This window comes from Macaca nemestrina, chromosome 3 (assembly GCF_043159975.1).
Source record: "Macaca nemestrina isolate mMacNem1 chromosome 3, mMacNem.hap1, whole genome shotgun sequence".
In the NCBI taxonomy this organism is placed as follows: Eukaryota; Metazoa; Chordata; class Mammalia; order Primates; family Cercopithecidae; genus Macaca; species Macaca nemestrina.
Genome location: NC_092127.1, coordinates 60,646,920 through 60,664,321, shown reverse-complemented (window position 1 = coordinate 60,664,321; position 17,402 = coordinate 60,646,920). Strand labels below are relative to the sequence as shown.

Sequence of the window (17,402 nt, the reverse complement as noted above, 5' to 3'; positions counted from 1 at the left end):
TTGCTCATGGACAATTAAACACTTAAGACATTTTAGGCTTTGGAAAACTGCAACTAGTTTTATCAATCTCTAAACTCAATGTATAATCCTTAGGCCCTAATGTCCACGCTAAATGATCTTCCAGGCAGATGTCAAAAATCAAAGTATCTACTCATCATACTTTTTCCCCCCAATCAACTCTCCTACTTAACTTCCCTACTGCTGTGCATACTGTCAGAGAGCTAGGCTTAGATGCTCACTAGATTAGTAGTTGCAAGATGTGAGTTCTAATTTGGCTTTTCCATGAATTCGTTGTGCAACTCTGGACAAGACAAATAGTTTCTAAGCCTTTGGTTCACTTTGAGTTTTCTATAAAATTAGGAAGTTAAACTAGATGAACATTAACATACCTTCTAGCAATAAAATTTCACGATTCTTCCCCTGTCCTTTAGTCCAATATTATGAAGTTCGGCCCATTTTTCCTATATAGATTTTTTATATGCATTTTTATTCTCTATTTCCATTACTATAATATGATTGTAGGTCTTTATGAACCAGTTTCCTTACTCATCCTTCCAGGATCTCTACCTTCTAATTTATCCTAAGTATGCCAAAAATCTTATATTCTTTTTTTCCTTCTACTCTTTTCTTAACCTTGAATGCAGAGTTGAACTTTTACACTATTCACTCCATGACCTATTATCATTATCAGCTGTAAAAGATGTTTTCATTTGTTTATTTTTGTTTTTTGCTTATTCCCAATCCCTTTCTCATTCTCCTCCATTTCATAAGTTCACATAAAAATGTGATATGTCCTCAGATATACACATTTACTGGTAAAACATATATTGTTATTACAAGCATGTGTTTTATGCTAGAGATCCATATATTTTACTTTTTAAATATAAACATTGTTTTCTACTTCTACCCATGATGCTGTAACTACATCTTTTCATGTAAATATGTGTTTCTAAATAATGCACAGTATTTCACAGGATGTAATTACCACATTTTACTGTTCATTCCCTTAGTTACAGATACCTAGGTTGTCTTCAATTCTCTACTTCCACAAATAGCCTCATTCCACAGAGACAATCATTAACTTGAAGTAAGGATACATAATTTCTGGGAATGGTACTTTATTCTCTTGTAATGCACACACACATACACTACATATATATGTAATAGACATATAATTTTTACTATATATTATGAATATATATTGATATATCCATATACATATATCAATGATCAATACACACTATTGTTTAAAACATTTAAACTGTATCGCACTGTAATTTTTTGGCCTCGTTATTACACTCCACATTTTTACATTGATTGCTGAGTATGAAGTAGTATCACGCTTTTTACTTGCATTTTCCTGATCGCTGTAACTTTTGAAATGCTTATTCATATCCTTTGCCTAATTTTTGATGAGTTAATTATTCTTATTGATACTTAATCAGTTAATGTGTCCTTAACACTAATCTGTTGTCAGTTACAATACATGCACTGTAAATGTCTTCTCACAGACTATGAGTTGTCTTTTCATTTGACTTATATTGTTTTTGTAACAGAAGCCTAATATTTTAACATATTTAAGTAAAGAAATCTTTTCCTTCTTGCCTTGTATATAAATCTTTTGTTTTTTTCATGATAGACTAATTTTAATTTTTGTAGAGATGGGGTTTCACCATGTTGGCCAGGCTGGTCTCAAAATCCTGACCTTAGGTGATCTGTCTGCCTCGGCCTCCCAAAGTGCTGGGATTACAGGCATAAGCCACTGCGCCCAGCCTAAATCTTGATTAAGAAGTATTCCTCTAAGGAGAGGAAGCAGAGCAAGATGGCTGAATAGAACTCTCCAACAACTGTTCCCCTGCAAAAATACCAAATTGAATGACCACTCACATAAGAAAGCATCTTCATAAGAACCAAAAAATCATGTGAGTGATTACAATACCTGGTTTGAACATAGTATCAAGGAAAGAGGTACCGATGAGTGTAGGAAAGACAGTTTTTCATTACCTATACAAACTGCCCACAATCCCAAGCAGTGCAGAGTGGACAGATAATTTGTGTGCTAGAGGGAGGGTGAAGTAAGTGTTGAACTTTGCATTAGAACTCAGTGCTGTCCTGTCACAGTAGAACACAACACAGGCTAGAATTCCACCAGCACCCATGGAGAGAGCATTTAGACCAGCCCCAAACCAGAGGGGAATTCACCGTCCCAGTGGGAGGAAACCAAGTCTCTGCTGCCTTCACTACCACTGACTAAAGTAGCCTGGGCCTGGAATAAATTTAAGTGGTAGTCAGGCCACAAGGACTGCAGTCCTAAGGCAAGCCCTGGTGCTGCACTGGTCTCAGAGGCAGTGCACTTAGGGTACAACCCAGTGTGACCAGCAGTGGCAGCCAAGGGATTGCCTGTGTCATCCCTTCCCAAACTCCAGGCAGTACTGCTCCAAAGAGACTCTTTCTGCGTGGGGAAAGGGGAAGGAAGAGTATAGAGGACTGTGTCTTGCAACTTGAATACTAGCTCAGCCACAGTAAAAGCACCAAGCAGATTTCTGAAGTCCCAGATTCTAGATTTTTGCACCTGAATGGGTTTCTATAGACTCACTCTGTGCTAGAAGAGAATCCACTCCTCTAATGGGATGCACCCCATCCTGGCAGAATTCACCCCCTGCTAACTGAAGTGGTCCTGGGCCTTGAATAAACATCAGGCAGTGGTGGCTGCAGGCCTTGGGTTAGCCCCAGTACCGTACTGGTCTGCAGGGATTCAGGTGTGACTCTGTGTAGTGCTAGCTGTGAAAGCCATGAGAATGGCCACGTCACCTCTCCCCAACTCCAGACAGCACAGTGCACAGAGAGACTCCTTCTGATTGTGGAAGGAGTAAGAGACTTTGCCTGGTTACCCAGGGAATTATCCCTCATCTTACCGAAGTCTAGCAAGTCTGTGTATGCAGGAGGATCTAAGAGCTGCAGCATTCCTAGGCTTCGATTCCTTAGGAATTCGTAAGGATTCCTAAGGAATCGAAGCCTAGGAAGCCTAGGAATGGAAGCCTAAGGAATCGAAGCCTAGGAAGCCTAGGAATGGTTCTGAAATGGCTTCTGCAATGTTCTGAAATGGCTGCAATAATTGCAGGCTTAGGTCACAACACTCAATCTCTTTTAGATTCGTGGAAAGCCCACTCAAGAAGGAAGAATACAAACAAGCCAAGACTGCAAAAATTATAATAAATACCTAACTCTTCATTGCTCAGATACCAATGAGCCTCCACAAGTACAAAGAACATTCAGGAAAAACATGACCTTACCAGATGAACTAAATAAGGCACCAGTGTAACCAATCCTAGAGTGACAGAAATATGTGACCTTACACACAAGGAATTCAAAGTATTAATTGCTGTTTTGGGGAAGCTCAACAAGTTTCAAGATAACAGAAGGAATTCAGAATCCTGTCAGAAATTTGACAGAGACTGAAATAATTTTTTAAAAGTCATGTAGAAATTCTGGAGTTGAAAAATTCAGTTGAAAAACTGACAAATGCATCACTCTCTCAAAAGCAGAACTGAACAACTAGAAGAATCCATGAGCTTGAAGACAGGCTATACGAAAATACACACTCAGAGGAGAAAAAAAGAATGAAACATGCCTACAATATCTTTAAAACAGTCTTAAAGGGGCAAATCTAAGAGTTACTGGTCTTAAAGAGGATGTACTAAGAGAGATGATGTAGAAAGTTTATTCAAAGAATAATAACAGAGAACTTTCCAAACCCACAGAAAGATATGAATATCCAGGTACAAGAAGGTCAAAGAACACCAAGCAGATTCAAACCAAATAAGACTACTTCTGGACATATAATAATCAAAGTCTCGAAGGCCAAGGATAAAGGATCTTAAAAGCAGCAAGAGAAGAGAAGCAAATAATATGTAAAAGAAAAACTGTCCTTCAAACATAGAGGAGAAATTAAAACTTTCACAGAAAAAAAAAAAAAAAAAGCTTATGGAATTTGTCAACACCAAACCTGTCTTACAAGAAATGTTAAAGGGAGTTCTTCAATCCAAAAGAAAAGGATGTTCATTAGTAACAAGATATCATCTGAAGATATAAAACTCACTGGCAACAGTAAGTACACAGACAAATACAGAATAGTCTAACTCTGGTCAGACACCTTTAATTCTAATTGTGATGTATAAACCACTAATACCTTTCGTCAGAAGACTAGAAGACAGACTTACCAAAAATGATAAATACTACAACTTTTGAAGAGATAGACAATATAAAATATACATAAATAGAGACAACAAATCAAAAAGCAGTGGAGATGAAGTTAAAGTGTGGAGTTTTAAATTCTCTTGGCTTATTTTTCTTTATAATCAGAGTTAAGTTGTCGTCAGTTTAAAACAATTGGTTATAGTATTTGCAAGCCTCATGGTAACCACAAAATAAAAACTATAATAGATACAAAAAAATCTGAAAAGCCAAGAAATTAAAATCTACTACAAGAGAAAGTCACTTTTACACAAAGGAAGACAGAAAGGAAGGGAGGACCAACAATACAATCCCAGAAAAAAAGTAACAAAATGGCAGTAGTGAGTCCTTGCCTATTACTAATAACACTAAATGTAACTGGACTGAATTCTCAAATAAAAAAAAAGTAGCTGAATAGAAAAACAATAAGACCTAATCATATACTGCCTACAAGAAACTCATTTCATCTATAAAGACACCCAAAGACTGAAAATATGGGAAATATTTTCAATATTTCCATGCAAACAAAAACCCCAAAAGAGCAAGCGTAGCTATATTTACACCAGATAAAATAGATTTCAAGACAAAAATTGTAAAGAGAGTCAAAAATGTTATTATATAATGATAAAGGGGTCAATCCCACAAAAGGATATAAGAATTACAAATATATATGTACTCAATGCTGGAACATCCACATATATAAAGCAAATATTAAAACTAAAGATAAAGTTAGACACCAATAAAATAATAGCTGAGAACTTCAACACCCCTCTTTCAGAACTGGACAGATAATCTACATAGAATATCAACAAAGAAACATTAGATTCAATTTGTACTATAGACTATATTGACCTAATAAACATTTACAGAGTATTTCATCCAACAGGTGAAAAATACACGTTCTTCTTCTCAGTATATGAAACAGTCTCAAGGACAGAACATATATTCGGCCATAAAACAAGTCCCCAAAATTCAAACAAACTGAAATTATATAAAGTATCTTTTCTGACTACAAAGGAATAAAACTAAAATTCAGTAACAAGAGGAACTTGAAACAACACAAACATAAGGAAATTAAACAATATGCTCCTGAATGACCATTGAGTCAATTAACCAATTTAGAAGGAAATTTAAATATTTGTTAAATAAAAATAGAAACAATGTATCACAACCTACAGATACAGCAAAAGCAGCACTAAAAGTGAAGTTTATAGTAATAGACACCTCCATCAAAAAGTAGAAAAACTTCAAATAAACAACCTAAGGATATTTATTAAACAACTGGAAAAGCAAGAGAAAACCAAACTTAACATTAGTATAAGAAATAATAAAGAGCAGAGCAGAAATAAATAAAATTCAGACTAAAAAATACAAAAGATAAATGAAAAAAAGTTGTTTTTTTAAGACAAACAAAATCAACAAATCTTTAGCCAATCTAAAAAAAAAAAAATACGGAAGACTCAGGTAAATAAAATGAGATGAAGAAGGAGATATTACAACTGAAACCACAAAAATTCAAAATATCATTAGAAACTATTATGAAAAACAATATGACAATAAATTAGAAAATCTAGAAGAAATGAATAAATTCCTAGAAACATCCGACCTACCAAGATTTAACCATGAAGAAATACAAAACTTGAACAGACCAATAACAAATAAAGAGATAGAAGCGGCAATAAAAAATCTCCCATCAAAGAAAAGACTGGGACTTGATGGCTTCATTGCTGGATTCTATTGAACATTTAAAGAAGAACTAATACCAATCCTACTCTAACTATTCCAAAAAATTGTGAAAGGAATACTTCCAAACTTATTCAGTATCACCCTGATACCAAAACCAGACAAAGACACAGCACAATAAGGAATGCTATACGCCAACATCTCTGATGAACACAGATGAAAAAATCCTCAACAAAATATTAGGAAACTCAATTCAACAACATATTAAAGAGATCATTCTTCATGATCAAGTGGGATTCATCCCAGGGATGCATGGATGGTTCAATACGTGAAAATCAATAAATGTGATATATCAACAGAACAAAAGACAAAAACCATATGATAATTTCAATTGATGCTGAAAAAGCATTTGATAAAATTCAACATCCCTTTTTGATAAAAACTCTAAAGAAAACCTGGGTATAAGAGAAACATATCTCAACACAGTAAAAGTAATGTATGACAAACCCACAGCTAATATCATACTGAATGGGGAAAAACTGAAAGCCTTTCTGCTAATATCTGGAACAAGACAAGGATACCTACTTTCACCACTATTATTCAACACAGTGTAAGAAGTCCTAGCCAAAATAGACAAGAGAAGGAAATAAAGGGCACCCAAATTGGAAAGGAAGAAGTCAAATTATCCTTGTTCGCAGATGACATGATCTTATATTTAGAAAAACCTAAAGATTCAATCAAAAAAACTATTAGATTGGATAAATTAAGTAAAGTTGCCACATACAAGATCACCAAACAAACAAAAATCAGTATTATTTCTATATGCCAACTGAACAATCTGGGAAAAAAAAAAAAAAAAAAAAACCAAGAACTTTACAATAGCTACAAATAAAACAAAATACTCAGGAACAAATAACCAAAGAAGTAAAAGAAACCTAAAAGAAAACTATTAAACTTTGATGAAAGAAATTGAAGATGACACAAAACAATGGAAAGATATTCCATGTTCATGAATCGGAAGAATTAATATTGTTAAAGTATCCATAGTACCCAAAGCAATCAAATCTATAGATTAAATGCAATCAAAATACCAATGACATTCTTTACAGAAATAGAAAAAAATCCTAAAATTTAAAGGGAACCAAAAAAGATATAGGATAAAGTAATCCTGAGCAAAGAGAACAAAGCTAGAGGCATCACATTAACTGACTTCAAATTACACTACAAACTTACAGTAAACAAAACAGAATGGTACTGGCATAAAAACAGACACATAGATGAACTGAACAGACAGAGAACCCAGAAATAAATCAATGCATTTACAGTCAATGCATTTTCAACCCCTATTTCTCGCCATAAACCCAAATCAAATCAAAATGTATCAAAGACTAAATCTAAGACCTGAAACTATGAAACTACTAGAAGAAAACGTCGGGGAAACACTCCAGACATTTGTATGGGTAAAGATTTCTTGAGGAGGACTTCAAAAGTACAGGCAACCAAAGCAAAAATGTACATATGGGATCATATCAAGCTAAAAAGCTTCTGGACAGCAAAGGAAACAATAAGTAAATGAAAAAACTCACAGAATGGAAGAAAATATTTGTAAACTACCCACTGGACAAGGGATTAATAACCAGAATTGGAATATATAAAGAGCTAAAACGACTCAAGAGGAAGAAAAAGAACAAATAATGGGCAAAATATCTGAATAGTCATTTCTCAAAAGAAGACATACAAATGGACAATAGGTATATGAAAAAATGCTCAAATGATTTGTGGGTTCCCCATTCGTGGGTTCAACCAATTGCAGATTGAAAATATTTTTAAAACAATAAAAATAATCAAAATCAGATTATTTAAAGTATATGGGAAGATGTGCATAGGTTATATATAAATACTATGTCATTTTATATAAGGGACTTGAACATCTGTGTATTTAGAGGTCTGACTGTGTATCACAGTTATCTCCTAATAATCTTGGTTTCAGTTTCTTCCCATCCTAACAGATCATACACACAAAAAGATATTGACAGAAGCTTAACAAAAGGAAGGAAAAAAAAAACACCCATAGGGAAAATTACAGCATCATCAGCTCCCTTGAAGAAAAATAATTAACAATGAAATAATGAAACTCATTTTTGAAAATACCTAAGTTTTTTTCGGAGTTGTTCGATCATCACACTTTGTTCAGTTACTGTTTTCAGAAACTGTTGGTTAGTCTGCCACGAGAAAAATAAAAGTATCAGTATTAGAATATTTAATAACCGTATCTTTAAAGATGACACATCAGACATACAAGTAGAAAAAAAATTTAGTGAAATTTATGATAATGATTAGAGTTTTTGAGGGTAAAATGTAACGTTGGCCTTCTTTCCTTGCCTTTACTACTTCATTGGATACCTGTTTCACTTGAAACTACCTACACATGCATTCCTGTCTTATGGCTTTCTTTGGCTATCTGAATCTCTTTTGCTCATCTATCCAACTGTGCATAAATCTATAAGTGTTACAGAAATAATGTTCCACCCTGTTCTGAGCAGCCTGACATGTCTGAAGGGAACTGGCACATAAAAAACCCAAACGCCCTTCTTGCATGGGTGAAGTAACTCTGAGGCTTGTGTTCTACACTGTCTTTCAGAATTCATTAAGTTTTAGTTACTCACAGTGTTAACTTCCTTAATTTTAAAAAGCCTTTTATTGGCTGTCTTCTCTTCTCTTTGGTACCACTTCCCCACCTTCTTACTGGTGCTCCCTGGTATTACTTACTAAATAAATGACATGTTTTGGAACTTTTTCCTGAAGGTCGGCTTCTGGAGAAATCCATAGTAAGATATGAAGTAGTCTTCTAAATGTAGAACTACTTTTTTTTTTGGCATAAGAAAATTTATTACTACAGTGTTTGCACCATTAAAATTTATGATCTTGGTCTTTCCTTCTTGCCTTTGTACAGGGCCAGAAGAGACACACTGGCTACTTTGACAACCTTAAAGCGGACTCCAGGAATATCACCAACAGCATGACCTTTGCGACCAAATCCAGCAACCAGAACTTCATCGTTTTCCTCAATAAAGTTCAAGCAACCGTGGTTGGGTACAAAGGCTGTGATTTTCTTGCCATTCTTGATCAGCTGGACCCTGACACACTTCCTAATGGCAGAATTTGGCTGTTTGGCTTCAACTCCTACTTTTTCCAGGACGATTTCTTTTGCATGAGAAGCACCTCCAAAAGGGTTGACCTTCAGGGCTATGCCCAAATGGGCTTTCTTGTACTGTTTATCATGCCACTTCTGGTCTCGTCGGTGACTGCGGAGCTTCCTAGCAGTACGAAGTCCACGACACTTGCCCATCCTGTCGGCGCCACCGGCCTGAGCGAAAGAGAGAAGCAGCCAGAACTACTTTTCTTAAAGGAATTGATTTTCTTCCATAACTGCTGGTTTTATCCATGATGATACAAATTCCTTATCCCTTTTCTTTATATATTATGGTTTCTCCTGATTGATCTTAATAATTTTGATTTAATCCTGTCCCAACATATCATGCTTACATTTCTCCAACTAAAGTCCCTGAGATAGCTTTCATTGTGCTTCTCTCATGCTCTATTTGAGCTCATTGACTTCATATTTTTAACATACTATTGTATTTTCCTCTGCCCAGGATGTCCTCATTCTGTCTGCATTCATTCCTCAATACCATGTGTGTTTTACTCATTCTCAGGTAAAATTTACCGTTTCCTTTCTGCATTTTGATAAAACTTAATACATATCTTTTCAATGCACATTATATTTAAATATTAAAGTGTAGGTATTCCTGATTAAAATATGAGCCTTTTTAAAGGATCAGCTTTTCCCAGAACTCCCAGTGCCTGGCACATGATTGAGTACATCACAGGCACAACTAGTGTTTTATTATATATACTGTCTTGGCACTAGCGTACTTAATGCTTGTGTTTTTGACCATTTGGGAACACCTCAAAGATAGATTACATAGAGCACTTAACAGAAGAATAAGCTAAAATTCTGCATTTTAAGAATCTAGTGCTGGAAACCTAGGTGCTTAACTTGCTAGCAAGCCTAGTAAGAGCTCCACAACTGCATCTGAATATGGAATAGTTGTTCTATATTTATGATCATAAAGAAAATTATGTACTATATTAATATTTTAGAATTAAGAGACTCAAGAAGGTGTAGGGAAGCATCCTTTTCAACCATCATCTATTTAGCACCTTTTTCACTGATTATTTCATATGTCAGCCTGTTTTACCAAGGAGACACAGATTTTATGGTTGATGCATTTCTGCAACTTAGAGAACCTATACTTTCATGCAAGATAGTTAGTATGCAATTAAATATTTTTGAGTAAATTGTAGAGATGAGCAAATATTAAAAAACATTTCAGTAAAGCAAACCTATGGGAAATGTGAAATTATAATATATCTACAGCATAATAAATAGAAATATGTACTTTTATGTACCATTCATGTCAGAGCATATCTGTTACATATTACTAATTTGCATTGGTAAAGACAGATATTTATTTGTATCAATTTGTAGTAAGAATACTTACATGAGTTATACACTTCTAAAACATGTTTAAGCGTACAATACGTAATTGTTGACTACAGGTACAATACTGCACAGATCTCTAGAGGTTATTCATCTTGTTTGACTGAAACTTCACGTGTGTTGATTAGTAAGTCCCTATTTCTTCTCCCCATAGGCCCTGGTAGTCCCCATTCCAATCTCTGTTTCTATAAATCTGTCTACTATAGATACTTCCATATAACTAAAATCATACAGTGTTTGTCTTTCTGTGACTGGCTTATTTCATTTAATGCTCTCAAAGTTTATTCATGTTATCACATATTGCATAATTTCCTTCTTTTTAAAGGCTGAATAGCATTCCACTGTCCGTTAATACATTTTAATCCACTCCTCTTTGATGAACATTTAGGTTGTTTTCATATCTTGGCTAATGTGAACATGCTGCAATAAGCACAGGAGCGCTAGCATCTCTTCAAGATCTTAATTTCAATACTTTGGGATAAATATTCAGAAAAGGGATTTCTGGATCATATGGTAGTTATATATATATATTTTTTTGAGGAAACTCTATACTGTGTTCCACGGCAGATGCACCGTTTTGCAATCCCACCAAAAATGTTCAAGGATTCCAATTTTTCCACATCCTCTTCAACATGTGTTGTCTTTTTTGTTTGTTTTGATAATAATCCCTCTGACATGTGTGAGGTGACACCTCATTGTAGTTTTAGTATTTATGTTTCCCTAATGTTTAGTGACATCAAGCATTGGGCACTTCTTCACATACCTGTTGCCTTGGAAAAATATCTACTTAAGTACTTAGCTCATTTAAAAATCAAGTTATTAGGTTTTTTGTGTGTCTTTTGTTTTTTTTACTATTGAGTTATAGAAATTCCTTAAATACTTTGGAGATTATTCCCTTATTGGACATATGGTCTGCAAATATTTTGTCCCATTCCATTGGCTGCCTTTTCACTCTGCTGATTTCGTTTGCTGTGCAAAAACTTTTTGGTTTGATGTAGTCCCACTTGATTACTTTTTTCTTGCTGTCTGTACTTTTGGTGTCGTATCCTTGAAATCATTGCCACGACCGATGCCATGGAGCTTTTCCCCTAGGTTTTCTTCTATGAACTTTATAGGTAAAAGGTGTTAGATTTAAGTCTTTAATCCATTTTGGGTTGATATTTGTGTGTTGTGTAAGATAAGGGTCTAAAATCATGTTGTGAATATGAATATCTAGACTTCCCAACACTATTTTAAATTCAGTTATTGTGTTCTTTAGATCCATGATTTTTGTGCTACTTTTTAATATTTTTTCTCTGTTGCAATTCTCACTTTGTTCATGCATTGTTCTTTTAACTGTGGTGAGCATCTTCAAGAGAATTATTTTTAATTCCCTATCAGGTAATTCACAACTTCTTTTCATTAGGATTGGTTTCTGGAGATTTATCTTATTTCTTTGTATGGAATATCTTTAGCTGGTTCTTCATTTTTCCTTGACTTTGTGCTTATGTCCATGCATTAGAGAAAGTGGGCACCTCTCCAAGTCTTCACGGATTAGCCTCATACAAGAGAAGACCCCCACCAATCAGCTGGCCAGAGATTCAGCAGGCCTCTACAAACTCTTTCCCTCCCCAGGGAGATGCTGGCAGCTGCTTGCTCTGTGATGAGCTGGGGGGTAGGGAACTATAGCATGTATCAGCCCAATCTGCTATTTCTGTTCTTTCCTATGTGGCTAGACTGTGCTTCGTGAGACAGATGCTATTTCTCTGGGCTGCCCCAGAGAAGCTGCAGTGCTGGATCTACTTCTGCCCTCCCTAGGGGGAAGCTGAGAACTGAATTTTCATCTACTTACGCTGTGCTGAGAAGAGCACAGGACCAATGCCATCTATCAGTCCAAACCAATGCCTCCATTTTCCCTTGGTTGGTCAAACTATGCTGGATCTGTGAGCTCCAAGACTGGCAAGATAGAGGCTAGTATTCTGGGGACCACCCTCAGAAAATTTGGGGTGATGAATGCACATACCTAATCCCTTCCCTCCCCTGGGTGAAGCTGGGAGCTAAGGGGTCTCTTTTTGATCACATGGCACAGCACTGGGGACAGGGTGTCTAGGAAGAGAGGGTCTCAAATCTCGCTGCTAGCTTTGGTGAGTCTGGTTTTCCAATCCCCTAGGAGGTGAGAACATTTCCATTAGTTTCTGGTTGGTCGCAGAGGAAATTTGTCCATGAATTGTTGCTGAATTTGTGTATATGTGGGGAGAAGGAGTGTCCAGGGTGTCCTACTCTGCCATGTTAGTCAAATTACATTGAAAGATAGTTTATTTACTCACTGCGTACTCATCAATTTATTCTACATCTATAAGAATCTATTCATTTAATGAGTTTATTCATGTAGTCAGAAAATTTTCTGTTGGAAACTGCTTGATTTTTAAAGGGAACTTTTCTTCTTTTGATCTGGACTCAAACTTGCCCCTATAACTATGCTCTGAATGCTCTTTGAGATGTACAAGATCTTATCACTTTGCTTGTCCCCTTTATACTTATCAGTCTTCTTTGCTATTCATTATATACATTAAGAAAAACTTAAATTTTAAAATTTCTTTCAATCACTTACTTTTATCTTAACCACCTATATAGTCTTTTCTATATTTTTATAAAACTCTCTTTTATCCATCATGCCATTTCTTTATCAGTTTTCTTGTATCCAATTTATTCTTAGCTTCAACCTGGAACCAAGACTACTTCTGCCTTAGAAATTTTTAACATATTCCCTTGGAATATATGACATCCTTTTCCCATGACTTTCTTTCATCAAAATCATAATAAAATAGGGGCTCTGCGGTATGACATATCAAAGAACGATATAATTCCAATTCTAGGAGACATATTAAAGAAGTAATGAATAATTATGATGCTAGGTTAAAGCACTAATTCCATGTAGAAATATATTAAATTAAAAAATGCCTTTCTTAATTACAGAAATCAGTAACCATTTTGTTCTGGAGTACTAGTATTTTAAAACTCTAGGAAGTATAATATATTATCAAAAACTGTATGTGATTAGACATTTCAAATGTTAAACAGAATAGGTACAGATTGGTTTAATAATTTTTTACACAGTTAAAAAAGAAAAATTTTTAAAGTAGAATAAAATTGGATACTTACTTTTGATGGCACAAATCCACTGTTATACAAAGACATTTTTATTAGGTACTAACAAGAATTAGCAGAGTAACTAAGCAAGAATGAAGAAGGGAAAGAGAGAGGAATTACCTGAAGTGTCATAATTCTATTACTCAACAATGAGGTAAAAATAACATTCCAAGAAAGTAAACAAAAGTGAGAGAATAAGAAGGTAAAGAACAGAATTGAGAAGACTAATTCTATTTATTTTAGGAAGAACTTATAGGGAAATTTAGGAGTATCATACCAATACATGGTCCTTAGTTTCCCAAAATTTTTTAAGGAAATGGGCTATTTATTAAACAATTACACTATTCTTATTAAATACCTGGCAGTATGTCAGATGAAATTAAAAAAATTAAGCATGTGCTCTACTCTTGAGGAGCTCACTGTCTAGATTAGTCTAAGGAGACCTTACTAAGAATCCTAAGAGGATTTCCAGATTAAGATATATTTCAGAGAGATGTTAGATATCTAAAAGGTACTGTAAACTATGTCATGCTATTGAATAAGAAAGCAAAAGCAAAAGAAAAAAGAGTACTACCTATCTAATTTCATGCAGCATGCTTTCTTGTTATTGATTTATATCAACATAAATAAATATGATTATTTATAGGGACAATTTCTAGTTTATGTAAGTAAGTATACTTACCACTTCCATGTTCTCATTAGTAACATGAAGTTGCTGGGTCAGTTGTTGAAAATCAAAAAGCTGATCCTACAGTGGGAAGGTAAGGGGAGTATATAAATAGCATTTTGTTGTCTATAACCCATATTTAAAATTAAACTAAAATCAAGTCTAAAATCATTATGCTTAAGTTTAGATAAAATTGGCAGTGTTTCTTCTTACTACTGTGTGAATTAGTAGTTGAAAAACTAATAAATTTTTTAAATGATTAAAAAATTAAAGTGGCAATGCTGAAATAAATGTAGCTGTTTATGTCAAATAATTATTTCTAGAAATCAATTATTAAATATTATTTTAAAACTCGAAGAAATAGATCATAAAAAATTATAAGTGATTAGAAATTCTAAATGCTAGAGAGACCTTGTCCAATACTGGAATGTCACTTTCAAACCTACTCAAAACCTATAATACAAACCATGGCACAGGAGTCACTGCCCATCCTTTTTAAAAAAATTCTCATGCCCCACATTTTAAAAATTGTTTGATTAGCTGTTATGATTCTATTAAACATTATTTGTACAGATGACAAAAAGTTGGGAGAGGCTGTAAATATACTGAATGACAGAATTAAATAGATAACCAGGGAAAAAAGAATGAAGTGTTATTTGTAAAGTCTCGTATAAGGACCCATCAAACTATATAGCCATAGTAAAAGAATGATATTATTCAGGTGAAAACAAAACAAAAACCCAACTTTGTGGGCTTAGTTGACTGACCTATATGAGGAAACAGCAATCAAAGAACTTAATATGAAAAAATGGTTTTTAAATCTCAGAGGTAAAAGCAACAAATCAGATTGATTACGCGTGAACTTTTTTTCAAGTCAGGGCATGCATAGAAAAATCATTTTGTAAACTGTAAAGCATCATGCAAGTATTTTTACAATCTCTTTAGGTAGGCATTTCTAATTATAATTATAATAATAGGAATATTCATAAACCAGAATTTGAAAAGTCTGTAAATGAGAGCTGAAGAGAGGTATGAAAACCAAATTATTTAAAGAGCTGCCTCTCAAAATATATAGAAAAGAGGTCAGAATTAGAATTCCTCCACAGTGCTCAATGCACCTAGCAATAAAAGAACCAACAGAAGAATAAAAGAGGTAGATTTCCCAATGGAATGGATGGTCTTGTGAGATAATGAGTTCTTGTCAATAGACAGACGTGTAAAGCAAAAGCTAAAGCTACATGTCCACTTTGAAAGAGTGTAGAATGATTCTTGCTTTGGATAGAAAAAAGTCTTTTAATAACCATTAAGATGGCTTCCTATTGTAAAATTATATTCTGATTAACTTATGGTAGATAAAGTTGACACCTATTTTAGTAACAGGTCACATTTAAGGGTATTAACATTTTGATTTTACATAGTGTTCTCATTGTATTTGAGCAGGTTTCTTCACTGGCCATAAACTAATGAACAATTTTGTTTTGTTTTGTTTTGTTTTAAAAGTCAGGTAGGAAATGAAGCAAATAAAAACTTTGAAGGTTTATTTATACAAAATAATGTTAAAGCTGCTTTTTAGCACTAAATTGAGCTTTCATTGCTGACAACATTATAGAACCAAATGATCACTGTCCAGTTCTCTAATTATCTTACCTTTCAAGAGCGTAACCATCAAAGATCTATATATTATTAACATAAATAATAAAGTGATTAGAAATTCTAAATGCTATAGGGTAGAGTCTTAGGTGTTCCCCTCTAAAACAGTTTCTTCAGAGTGCAATTTCTTACCGATATACAAGAAAACAATGAAATACAAGATTACCTTTTGTTTTTGACTTTCAAATACATGAATTTGGGCCTCGGTCATATGTTCCTGGTAAAGCTTGTGTAGTCTGTCCAACTCCTGAGAAACAGTCTGCCAGAGTTTCACAGCCTGAGTTTTTTCCTATTAAAAAAATTGGATAACTCATTAAATTATCAGCAGGCTATTTATTGTATAGTACATATGGATCCTTTTCTTTTATAGAATAAATTCTTTATAAAGTCATAAAATAAAACAACTGTGTAAAGACGGTATTAATTTTGAAATTGTGTTTTTACTCAGATTTAGCTAAAATTAAAATCCTTAACAGAGATGTAGACTTAAACCATGTTCTTTGTTCCACAAGAAAGTATGAGCCCTAGAAACTGATGAAGCAGAAAACTGCCCCCTGGTAAAGCACAACATTTTTTTCCTGATCATAAAAGTAACAAATTTTCATTGTGGAAAATTAGGAAAACACAGAGAAAAACAGGAGAAAATCAGAAAAAGCTATAATTTTACCACCTGATGATAAACACTGCTAACATCTAGATATAGTCATCTTTTTAAATGTTGATGCATTCATGTTTATAAATGTGATGCTGGGAGAGAATTTTGTAATTATTTTAACAAAATTAGGGACCATATAGTGGGCTATTTTTACTTGCCGTTTTATAATGAGAAATTTCTCAGGTCACTAACTATTGTTTGCACATAGTATTATCTAAGTGTGGTACAGAAACTCTTAGACTTTGAAAGGTCCTTGAAGTCAAATTTATCTTCAGAATAATATGTTAACATTATTTGCCTTTTTACTCTCATCCTCTCACAAATGTACAGTGGAGTTTTCTAGAGTTTATATGATGTGAGGTCATCCTTGTTCTAAGGGCTAATGGACTGTGTGCTTATGCTCCTACTTTTTGTTTTAAGTCTCAGTTTTAATTTGTAATACAATAAATACTGATAGATATGTAACCTACAAAAACATAAGGCACCTTGGAGAACACTGAGGTATACCATGCATTCAGAAAATGAACAAATTGTACATTTTTACAAAGTAAGAGCGCTCATGTAACCAGCACCCAGTTCAAGAGAGAGAACATTATTACCATCACCTAGAAGCCAGATGCCCCTCTTGTGATCTCTTCCAGTTACTATACTCTTCTCCTAAACTATTTCCTCGTGTTCCTAACACAATAGATTAGTTTTGTCTAAAACTTAAAAAAAAAAAAACACCAAAACTGTAGGCAAATTAAAAATTTTAAAAGTGGTTTTAAAATTTGTAGATAAACACAGAATCTGGAGCCAGAAGATATGGGTGTGATCTCTAA

The 17,402-nt window shown here is 34.1% G+C and overlaps 2 protein-coding genes across 11 annotated transcripts in view; both read right to left on the bottom strand.

Annotated features, from left to right (window-relative positions):
* LOC105486091 (sodium channel and clathrin linker 1) overlaps positions 1-17,402 on the bottom strand; it is a 215,130-nt gene that overhangs the window by 107,139 nt on the left and 90,589 nt on the right. For all 10 annotated transcript variants that reach the window (XR_011620973.1, XR_011620972.1, XR_011620971.1 and 7 more), the window contains 3 exons: positions 16,093-16,215; positions 14,292-14,357; positions 8,068-8,138 (listed from right to left, as the gene is read on the bottom strand). Coding sequence is in view for 7 of the 10 variants with exons in the window: in XM_071093042.1 (XP_070949143.1) it covers positions 8,068-8,138; positions 14,292-14,357; positions 16,093-16,215 (260 nt within the window). In the remaining 3 variants the exon portion in view is untranslated. The remainder of the gene's footprint in view (positions 1-8,067; positions 8,139-14,291; positions 14,358-16,092; positions 16,216-17,402) is intronic.
* Positions 8,789-9,356, bottom strand: LOC105486090 (small ribosomal subunit protein uS12-like). Its single transcript, XM_071093043.1, has one exon. The coding sequence runs from the start codon at positions 9,263-9,265 to the stop codon at positions 8,834-8,836; it is 432 nt and encodes a 143-aa protein (XP_070949144.1). The 5' UTR covers positions 9,266-9,356; the 3' UTR covers positions 8,789-8,833.